Raw genomic sequence first — 12157 nt, forward strand, 5'->3', positions numbered from 1 at the left:
CCTCAGAATAACAGAATATTTTCATTCCTCCATAGAGATTACCATACAAATGATTAAACATGATATTTATATGCTTTACAATATAACTATACTTTGTTCATCAGTAGCATGGCATTTCCAAAAACACTGTTAATTTGAGAGAGGGAATCAGGCTGAGACTGTTACATGAGCTTTTTTTTTTTTTTTTTTTTAAGCACCAATTGATATATTAATCAAATGTTATAGAAATGATAGCCTTCCACTCATCTCAAGTAAAATGGCTACTTTATTTTTATGAGCCCAATTGCTCCTGTGGGAGTTTGAATCTCATTCAAATACTTTTTCTCTTGATTAAAAAGAGAAAACTTAGTAGAAGGTGTGATTGATTCATTGTATTAATCTTACAAAAGCTACATTATTTCATTAATCTGAAGACCAGTTAAATCTATTTTCTTTCCAAGTTTAATGCCCACAAGTTTTCACGGAGCATATAAGAATTAATTGTTTAATTAATAGCTCTTATAATGAAGACCAAGCCAAATAAACTACAAATTAAAATGAACATATAGTTTAATGCAAGAGCTTTATAGGCATAGTACATGTGGTCTTTCATATCATAACATATAAATACATGAACAGAGTCCACTTGTAACACAGCACCATGATTACTGCCATGAGAACCTTCTTTATGTGAAAACTCAACTGGACTTCATTAGAATTTATAGACCTCCGGAAGTAATTAGCAGGTAGTTTAAGATTATATATCTTTACTGGATGATAAATTATTTGTTTCCTATTCCAATTAAGGTAGGGCTTAAAAAGCATTTGAAGAGCAAAAATACTTAGATTTATAAAATTTAAAGTTTAACAAAATGATTGACTATGTGAATATTATGTGTTTAAATACCTGAAAATAGTCAAGTATGGTCATTGATTCACTAAAGCATATATAATATACATGATTCCAGGGGAAATTTTTTGGATTTTTTGTTTGGAAATAATTGTTTCAATTATATCTAGTTGCTAATCTAAGTAGATAAAATCTATGCATTTAATGGAAGAAAGTTCATAATGTTAGACGGAAGACTTTCATGATCTAAGCAAACTTTAATACTTATGATAGCTATTTGAACAGAATTATTGCAGTATCAAAACAGCAAGATCATCTTTACTACATTCCTGCCCCCTCCCACCCTCACGCCCCCACCCCAGGATGAAACAAGCAGTTTCCATCCTTCCTTCTTCATCTCTCTTGGAATCTTATACCAAACTGCATTCTAAACATCATAGTGTAACAAAAATACCTGTATGAGGATATAAGTAAGTCACAAAGAACTCTTTGTATAGGATGGAATTAGGGTAATTAACTTGAAGCAACATACCAGGATTTCTCTAATTCTACTCATTATGGAGATCTGCAAAGAAATTATCAAACTACAGCAAGGTCCTTCTTGGAAAAATCTGATATGTGGGTGAGAGAGTACACAAAATAATATGGCTGGTATTTCACAGAAAATATAAATTAAAATCTTAGGTGAAATTCTATATACTATTTTTACTTTTAAGGTCTTTATTATTCTAGGACTCCCATGGATGGCAAATGCTTAAAAATCCCACTCTCTATCAATCCAAAGTCAATAGTAACTCTATAGGAAGTGATGCTTTGGCCATACGGCCAAGTTTATAAACACGGCAGAGTGCCCTCTTTCTGTCTGAAACCTTTGCCCAGATTTCTAGAAAGGTGGGAATGAAAAAACAAAAAGTAGTGCATCTGAATCCCAGGAAGCCCAGTACCTGGGCTAAGAATTCTTTAATAAGCAACATTGATCAGAAGATAGCAAAATCATAGATAGCAGTAGAAGAGGGTGAAGGTTCATGATGATTTGATGACATACTTTCCTTTCAGTTATACTATAATCAAGCCACCTGAGGAATAAGGAGAAAAAGCTTTCTCTCCCAATAAATACAGCATAGTGGCTTTGTCAATCATGGTGCCTGGAAGCATGGGACCTTCTGAACAGCATGCCCTGCTCATAAATATCAAGGAGAGAGCCGACCTATGGAGCCCTAGTTGAGCCAGTAGTGGGCACCTGACCAGAAAGTAGATGATCTGTAAATTTTCTAGGTATTCTGATGTGGCATAGCATAATAAACTCTGTTGATTAGTAATAATAATTCATTATCATTAGGATAATGTAGGATAAGCACTGGACTGCTCACTACCAGGTTGGCAGTTCAAATATACCAGCCACTCCTTGGAAACCCTATACAGGGCTGCTACGGGTTGGAACCGACTCAACGGCACTTAACAACCATAACCAAGTAATGCAGGCTAGGCCACTCAGATGCTTACTATGGAGTATTTGATTAGAGAAGTCAGGAGACAATCATACAACAGGAGTTAAAGCTGAAATCATGCTTAAAAAGCAGATATGAAGAAGAATATGGCCATTAGGTTCATAAATAGGTCAAAGTTTGGAATTATAAGAAAGCACAGAAGATGTGAGATGGTATAGAATAGTAGAAAAGCCAGGAAAATACCTACAATAAAGATAGAGACACTAGAGAGAACAACCACAAATTCCTGTTGCTTAAATCCTTAGAGTGACCTGGATACAATTCCATCTCCTTAAAGTTCACTTGTAATGAAGGTCTAGTTTTCCCTTCTTTTTTCTCTTTCTATTTTGTAGAAGAGCTCTGGTAGCTCAGTGGATTATGAGCCGAGCTGATAACTGCAAGTTTGAATCTATCAGCCGCTCAGCAGTAGAAAGATGAGGCTTTCTGCTCCTGTAAAGATTTACAGCCTCAGAAACCCTATACAGGGTTGCTATGAGTCAGAACTGTCTCCATGGCACATAACTACCACCACAACAACATCTTACCCCAGTCCTTCAGTTTCTGTTATTCACAAGTAAAACAATCTATTTTCAACATTAAAATATGACTAGATACAGAGTGCACTGCACTAGGAATTTAGGGGACCTGGGTTCAAGTCCCGTTTTGCTCCTAAACAACATTATAATCCTGAATTTTCTAATCTAAGTCTCTCATTCTCATTTATGTCCACCATCCCCCAAATACAATGAGAGGACTGGCTAATGATGCCTTGCATTATAATTGAAATTATTCATTTCTCTCCTTCAGATCTTTTTAAAAATCCATAAAAATTTTTAATTAACTCCTTACTTATTGACTATCATTTTATCTAACATTTAATATGTATGACAATATGAAAGAACCTGGTATTTAACTATTTTATGCATTAATGGTACATGTCAGGCAGTAAGGAACACAGAGGTGTGAGGCAAGAGTAGCACTGGCTATGATGGGTAAGGTTCGGTGCCAACTTGGCTGTGCTCTGATTCTCAGAGATTTGGCTGTTATGTAATGATGTAATTTGGCAGTTACATAATAATGTGATCTGATGTGGTCATCCTCCTTTTTCTCAAAATGTTGATTTTTGCATAATTATCTGGTCTTTGGAACCTGACCTGCTAGCTAATATATGAGAAGTGGGTGTGCTGTACACAGTATTCAAGGAAACCATGAAACTATATCTAATTATATTTTCCTGAGACAGTATAGTAAACATAGCTACGTAAATCCAATGCAAGTGTCAAAATCATTAGAAAGTATTTACCATGAGACACACCTTGCCTCAAACCAGTAACACAGTTTCAAACTATAGTATAGAAGAAAAAAAAGTCACTAAAGTCAACTTTAAAATTTGAATTTCATGTGTTGTTGTTGCCAGTGAGTTGGTTCCGACCCATAGCAACCCTGTATAGGGTTTCTGAGGATCAGCTGGTGAGCCTGAACCACCAACCTTGCAGTTCAAAGAGACTTTGCAGTTCAGCGCATTAACCCACAGCATCAAGCCAGGAATCCTGTGTTTCATGTAGCCTCTTATAAAGTTTCACTAAGGATAAAATAACACTAGGAAGATGCAATTGCTTAACATGTGTGAATTTAAAACTAAAGTGATGCTATACTTATTCATATAAATTTTAAGTGGCATTTGCATTTTAAATATAAGCACAGCTCCCAAAAATAGTAATGGGAAATATTTTTTAAGTGTTCTCTTTTAACCACTGTGGATAGTGATATTTAAAATGAAAATAATGAACCTTGATTACACTATCATAGAGCAGTTCACTGGGAAGTTCAGAGGGGACGAGGGATTAGTCTAATTATCTCAACCCTGTTCCTTATTTTTATTTCATTCCCTTCTCCCAGTTGACTTAATTTCCTATTAAGTTATGTATGGATTGATTAATATAAACTATACCAGTCTCCTAAGGTTTATTTAGATTTACTTTTGCTTTTTCCTTGCTGACCTCGAATTTTTACCTTATCACTTTAAGAGAACATAGCCTTGCAAGAGTATTCCGTTCCCATCTCCTTATAAGAAGCTATGCAATTAGGCTTGGTTTTGTAACAGATAACAGATCTTGAGAAGGCAATAGCTGGATAACACAGTATTAAAAGGAAAAGAAGCACCAAAAGTTTTGAAAGAGTATTTGACTATTTCAAGAGATTTAGGTAAGCATCGCTAGGTCATTGCTAATCTTACAGATGACTCGAGAAAACTATGTTTTGGGTATTGTCATGGGTATTGTCAAATCAGCTGTGTTTTTTTGTATGTGTGTGTCAGAGAATTTTCCAGAGCATGGGGGGGGGGCACCTCTAAGTCATTTCCATGCTTAACAAGTATCCCCTGTTCTCCCTAAGAAAAGATGATGCCTGTACATGATAGAAAAGTTTTTGCCCTAAGACTCTCATAATCTCACATTAATAGGTCTACCTTCCTACTACCCAGATTCTCACTGAATCACATAAAGACATGTTTATGTCTTTAAATATGGGGGCAGTGACTTGATGTTGACTGGGGTGGAACTACTCAGAAGAGGAGGATGTGAATGGCTGCAAACTCAAATACAATTAGTACCAATGAATTTTACATGTAGAAACTGTTGAATTTGTGCAGGTTCTACTGGATATATATTCTCAATACTAACAATAACAATCACAAAAAATGAAAGATTTAAATATATAGAAAGAATGTACAAGTAGCTTTATTTATATTTTATAAAAACTAGAAGCAACCCAGAAGTCCTTCAATAGGTGAATGGATAAACATACTGGCACATTCATACAATGGAATATTATTCAGTAATAAAAATGATTATGCTATCAAGCCACAAAAAGACATACAGGAACCTTAAATACACATTGCAAAGCGTAAGAAGCCAATTTGAAAATGGTACATATTTATAATTCCAACTATATGACATTCTGTAAAAGGCAAAAACATTGAGACAGTGGTTGTTAGTGGCCAAGAAGAACGGGGAAAGGAAGCATAGGTGAAACAGAGGGGATTTTTAAGGAACTGAAACTATTCCGCATGATACTGTAATGGTGAGTACATAACATGATACATGTTTCAAAACCCAACCACTGAACCCTAATGTAAACTATGGACTTAATGTAATAGAATTTTATCAATATTGGTTCATCAATTGTAACAAATGTACCACAGGAGTGCAAAATGGTATCTTTGAAATTGTGTGTAATAGGGAAGGAGATAATTGGCAATTCACTTTACTTTCTGAATAAAGTAAAATATGGCAATCCCCTTAACTCTGTATAATTTTTTCTATAAACTTAGAACTGCTTTAAAGATAAATTGAGATAAAATACATATATGTGTGTGTGTGTGTGTGTGTGTGTGTGTGTATATAAATAAAATAGGAGCTCTGGTAGCTTAGTGGTTACCAATCGGACTGCAAACCTTCACGGTCCAGCAGTTTGAAACTACCAGCTGTTCCATGGAAGAAAGATGAGGCTTTCTGCTCCCGTAAAGATTTACAGCCTCGGAAACCCTGTAAAGGGTCACTATGAGTCGAAACAGACTCCACGGCACATAACAACAGCAATATATACAAAAACACAAAAATTTCTACTACTGAGGCAAAGAGTGATCTGTTGCTGAGAGTCAAATATATGTCCACCCCCTGACAGACTTACAAGAAAGGCCTACTGCTGTATCTGCCATCATGACCTTATTTTCAAATTATGTCTAGCCTAGTTCTGTATCACTTCACCTAGTGAAGAGCATGATAGTAAAAACACAGATAACTATAATGCAATGTTTTCCTCCCATGTTTTTTATTTGTTCATAATGGCATGTAACACATGAATTTATGACAAGTCTTACCACATATCTTGATTATTCCTCCTATAGATTGAGAAACAGAATGCAGTTGGTATTTCTTACCATTGGAATCCACAATGGTGATATTGGCAGAGGCACTGTCATTTCCTAATTTGCTGATCACTTTGCACATATATTCTCCAGAATCAGCCAGTGATGCTTTGTTAATGCGAAGTTCTGACTTCCTATAAGATCAGGACCACAGAGATACAATGAGTATCAAAACAGATATAGACAGAAGTATAGATATATTTGTAGTTTCAGAGTTCTCAAACCAACTCCCACCCCAACACACTATGTTAAAATATAACTTGCTATCACCAAGAGTTGATAATGATTCTACTTGGAGTAAAAATAAGACACAGTACAATAAAGTCATATAGTTCCATTGTCTTAATTGTATCACCCAGATCAATAGTTTAAAGCAATTCTTCCCTGATGTTTCTTCTTATTCCTCTATCAACACCAATAATCACATGATTCCTTATATTTTTCAACACACTTGGTAGATTTTGTTTGTCCTCTACCTAATGTCACCATCTACTAAGGTCTGGAAAGAGAGAAAATAGGTAAAATCATGCCCGAAAAATCTGGTAAAAACAGACACTAATGAAGACGATAACAGGTAATAATGCTCTGTCCTTTCCTCCTAAAAAAATATTCATTTTGAATGAAAAGGATTGATTAACATTTCCAAAAGAAAGGGAATGTGTCTTTACTTAAGAGTCTCACTGCAGAGACATATATTCTCCAGAATCAGCCAGTGATGCTTTGTTAATGCGAAGTTCTGACTTCCTATAAGATCAGGACCACAGAGAACAAAGTACCACATTAATGGTTCTTAATACTGGAATAAATAGTCATGCAACAATACCACACACATTAATAAAACTCTGAACTGTAAATCACTAGTGTTGTTGGATCATGGGCACCACCGTGTCTGTGTGATACTGTTTCCGAGGACCTATCATTTATTTAAGCACTTTTCAAGGTTTAGAAACTCAGACCCACTGAAGTTGATTCCATTTCTTGAAGGCCTTTCTATGCTGTAGTCTGGTAATTGTCACTCTCTGAGCTTCTAAGAGGAGAAAGAGCGAGAAAGTAAGAAAATAAACCAGAATTATGTGCAAATCTCCCTAAAAGTATATCTTGTTGCTTTTTGTGCACTTTCTGCTTAACTTGTTATGTTATTATTTTTGTTGCTAAGTGCTGTTGAGTCAGTTCCAACACATAGCAATCCTGTATAGGGTTTCCAAGGAGCAGCTGGTGAGCTTGAATGGTCAACCTTGTGGTTCAAACCGACTTTGCAGTCCAGCGCACCACACATGCCTTCAGATGGGTTCCGATTCATAGCGACCCTATGCACAACAGAATGAAACATTGCCCAGTATTGCACCATCCTGGTAATTGTTGTTACCTTTGAGCTCACTGTTTTTGTAAATGTATCAATCCATCTTGCTGGAGGTCTTCCTCTGTTTCGGTTGACCCTCCACTTTACTGAGCATGATGTCCTCCTCCAGGGATTGGTCCAACTTGGTAACGGGCTCTAAGTATGAGAGATGAAGTCTCACCATCGTGGCTTCTAAGGAGCATTCTGGTTGCACAACTTCCAACACAGATTTGTTTGTTCTGACAATTGGTGGTACTTTTAATATTCTTTGCCAACACCATAACACAAATGCATCAACTCTTCTATGATCTTCTGTATTTATTTTCCACCTTTCGCATGCATATGAGGAGAATGAAAATACCATGGATTTGGCCGGGTGCACATTAGTGCACATTAGTCCTCAAACTGATACCTTACTCTTGAACACTTTAAAAAGAAAGAATGTTTGCAGCAGATATGCTTTAATGAAAAACATTGTTTGATTTCTTGACTGCTGCTTCCATGAGTTTTGATTGAGGATCCAAGCAAAATTAAATGGTTTACAACTTCAGTCTTTTCTTCATTTATGATGATGCATCTTGTCATATGATATTATTAAATAAGTCAGATTGATTGCTTCAAATTAAATTTAGACTGTTCTCAGCAATATATCATCCATCCAATTCCATATGCAAGCCTTACAGTTTTCTGTGCCTTTGCATATGTGATTTCTTCCTTCTATGATAAAAGGTCGCCACATTTCTACCTACCACAATCTTACTGGACCTGAGATCTCGTGTACCAATTCCTTCATCAAGTGTTTCATGATTTTTCAGCTGAAGCTGCTCTTCTCTTCTAAATTCAGATAGCCTTGAGTACCTCTAATGATTCTCTTTTTACGAAGAGTGTATTCAATATGTCTTATGTCTTGAGCTAGGACATACTTTGGAGGGGGAGTACATAACTTAAATTTCTTTGTATCCATGCAAAGCAAACATTACTGATGTTTTCTTGGTGTGCAAACATTACTAAACTAATGTATGGCTAAATGCAGAAAACTTTTGGATGTCTCCACTTACATTCTCAGCAATACCTCATACTCCTAATATTGGTTGCAGGAAGGAGGATTCGATTTAAGACGGATGAGACAGCCTGAAGTGGTCTTAACCAATGACCCACCTATTGCCATCAAGTCAATTCTGAGTCAAAAAGACCCTCTATTAGTTTCTGAGACTGTAAATCTTTATAAAGTAGACAGCCTCATTTTTCTCCCACAGAGAAGCTGATGGGTTTGAACTGCTGACCTTCCATACAGCTCCACCAGGGCTCTTTAGATCAAGGGCAGCACAGATCAAATCAACATGTAAATTGAAAAATAAACCTCATTAGTTACGTGGCACTGTGGGATAAAGCACTATGACCACAAGATTGGTTTGAACCACAAAGTCAGCAGTTTAAACTCACCAGCTGCTCCTTGGAAACTCTATACAGGATCACTATGTGTGGAAACCTACTGGAAGGCACTTAACAACAACACTTAAGACCAAGGATACTGTAAACAGGTAAATGCAAAATAAAACAAACTGTCCTAGGTGCAAATAAGTTTGGAAAGCTTTAGACTACAAAAAGACAGATTCTTTGCTTTTTAAATCCTGTAGGATAGCTCAGAGCGTTTAATATGCTAATGTACTCTCTTACTCTCCAAGAGGGATACGTTGTTTCTAATTGTTATTGTTGTTAAGTGCCCTGAAGTCAGTTCTGACTCATAGAAACCCTGTATTTCCTGAGTAGCTGGTGAGTTTGAATTGTCATTCACAGAACACGGTTATTAATATTTTCTAAAACTAGTAGTCTATAGAACAAATTTTTGAAAATGTTATTAATATAACAGAGTTTCACCAAAGACCATTTATGTAGGGATACTAAGGAGTCCTATTGGTGATACGGGTTAGGCATTGGGCTGTTGTTGTTGTTGTTGTTAAGTGCCGTCGAGTCGGTTCCGACCCATAGTGACCCTGTACAGGGTTTCCGAGGGTGTAAATCTTTACGGGAGTAGAAAGCCTCATCTTTCTCCCGCGGAGCAGCTGGTAGTTTCGAACCACTGACCTTAAGGTTCACAGCCCTATTCGTAACCACTACGCTACCAGGCATTGGGCTACTAACCATAAAATCGGTAGTTCAAATCTACCAACCACTCTGCAGGAAAAAGACAGTATTTGTTCCCATAAATATTTACAGTGTAAGAAACTATGAATTGGAATCTACTTGATGAATGTGAATTTGGTTTGAGATTGGATTCATATATTAATCAGAGAAGTTATTCATAAGAACAAGTCCCTGTAGCATATTGCTGTAAACCAAAATAGGCCATTTGGATGAGAAGCATTTTAGCAAGTTGATATTAAATTTTAATAATAAAATATTCCTAAATGATCAAAATATAACAAAAGTAGGAGAAGCTTTATTAACCTTTAAACCTTGCATTGGAGTCCTGGAATGTCTCTGTAGGCTAAACACTGGACCAAAAGGTCGCTTGACTCACAAGGTTAGAGGTTCAAACTTAGGAACTGCTCATGGGAAACCCGATACAGAGATACTGTGAGTCAGAAATGACTCAATGGCACTTAACAACAACAAACCTCACTTTGGGGTATTTAAATATGGTATTATAATGTTGTTGTTAAGTGTCACTGAGTCCATTCAGACTCATAGCAACACTGTATAAAGTTTCCAAGGAACTGCTGTTGGGTTTGAACTGCTGACCTTGTGGTTAGCAGTTCAGTGCTTATCCTACAACGCAACACCAGAACTCCTTATTAATAAGAAGTCTGCCCACACATGACAAGTGTCCTTCATGACTGACACCCACGAAGAACAGGAAGAAGCAATGGTATAAACATCCCAAAGTTTAGCACATTTTGCTGGCTCTGTAGGATCCACACTGGACTGTGAAACACAAGGTTGGCAGTTCAAACCTACCAGCTGCTCCTCGGAAACCCTACCCAGGGTCGTTATGAGTTGGAACTGACTCCACAGCACTAACAACAACAAATGAGACTACTAACAATAATAAATAGAAATAAAACAATGAAGAATATCAGGATGAGGAGTAATATCCTCACCCAAAAGAAAAGTGGATTCCCAAAACTAGGAGCTCTGCTAGTGTAGTGGTTATGAATCGGGCTGCTAATTTCACGGTCAGCAGTTTGAAAATCCCAGCTGTTCCACAGGAGAAAGATGAGGCTTTCTGATACTGTAAAGATTTACAGCCTCGGAAACCCTGTACAGGGTCACTATGAGTCGGAACCGACTCCACAGCACATAATAATAATAATAAGAATCTAAATTATTATAAAAGCACCATAAGAATATACATATTTTCTTCTTTCCAATTTATATAAATGTAGGATTAGTCCTTAGTGATATGCAGAGTTCTTTCTTAATTATGTGTGATCACTATTTGAACTGGATTAAACTATAAACGATAAAAGCCTTGGTGTAGAGCTCTAGGATAAGCACTGGACTGGTAACCACAAAGTTGGCATTCAAATCCACCTACTCCTCTCAGAAGGGTCACCATGACTTAGAACTGACTCAACAGCAAACAACAAAAACAACAGCAAACTCCAAGAAATATAATAATCAAATTTGTAGTTACCATCATTTTAAAGACATAATTCCTAAAATCAAAAGTCTTAAAGGTCTAGGCAGATATCACGCCTTCAAAAAGGCAGGGGGGAGACAATAGAACAAGAAAAAAATCACTTTGCCCAAATAAATCTTACATTAAAACTAAGTAAGCTTTTATATATATAAAAAAAATTCATACAGGGTTGTTTTGTTTTCAGTTATGTACTGTGAATTTATAGGGTTAGCATGACTTGAGGCCATGGAATCCTTTTTATAGACAACACCCCTGGGAATTCCGGGGCTGAACATTATTGGGCTAAGAGCAAGATTCAATTTAATCAAGATAAGCATTAACAAATACATTTCCGGATCAACAAACAGTGGGAGAAACACACAAAAGGTAAGATGTGCCTTGACAATAATTCACATAGAAGAAAAATAATAAGACTTTCAGTTAGCTGTATAAATTTAACATTCACATATTTTATACAACTGTTACAAAAGGAAACTAATGCACTCTCCATACAAATTAACAAAACAGAGCATAAATCAAATTGGGCAAAAATTCCAATATGCTCCTCACTGGTTGGACTGCATGTGAATTATACTTTGGAGTGGCATTGGATGAGAATTATCAATCCGGAAAGGACTGCAGAAGAAACCGACGTGAACTGAGCAGAACCTAGAACTCTGTATTCCTGGAAAGAGTTCTGTTAAAGAAACAGAGTTCCAACTCAAGTGGTTATCAACAAAACCCAAGTAGTTAGTCGAATATATTTCATGGTTGTTATCAGGAAAATGAAATGAAATGAAGGTAAGAGTACATCTTACAGGAAAAGAAGACATATTTTAGATCGTTTTATAAGGAAGAACTTTTTGAGCTATTCAAAAATAGAATGTCTTGGGAAGGAGTTTTTTTTTCCCCTTGGAAGATTCAAGTCTGGATAGCATCTAACAAGAATAAT

General features: G+C 36.3%; 1 protein-coding gene across 3 annotated transcripts in view; it reads right to left on the reverse strand.

Annotated features, from left to right (window-relative positions):
* Nucleotides 1–12157, reverse strand: part of NRG1 (neuregulin 1) — a 274308-nt gene that overhangs the window by 186484 nt on the left and 75667 nt on the right. For all 3 annotated transcript variants that reach the window (XM_006859977.1, XM_006859978.1, XM_006859979.1), the window contains exon 3: nt 6257–6378. In XM_006859977.1, the coding sequence (XP_006860039.1) occupies nt 6257–6378 (122 nt within the window). The remainder of the gene's footprint in view (nt 1–6256; nt 6379–12157) is intronic.

The sequence above is a fragment of the Chrysochloris asiatica genome, unplaced genomic scaffold (assembly GCF_000296735.1).
Source record: "Chrysochloris asiatica unplaced genomic scaffold, ChrAsi1.0 scaffold00035, whole genome shotgun sequence".
Lineage (NCBI taxonomy): Eukaryota > Metazoa > Chordata > Mammalia > Afrosoricida > Chrysochloridae > Chrysochloris > Chrysochloris asiatica.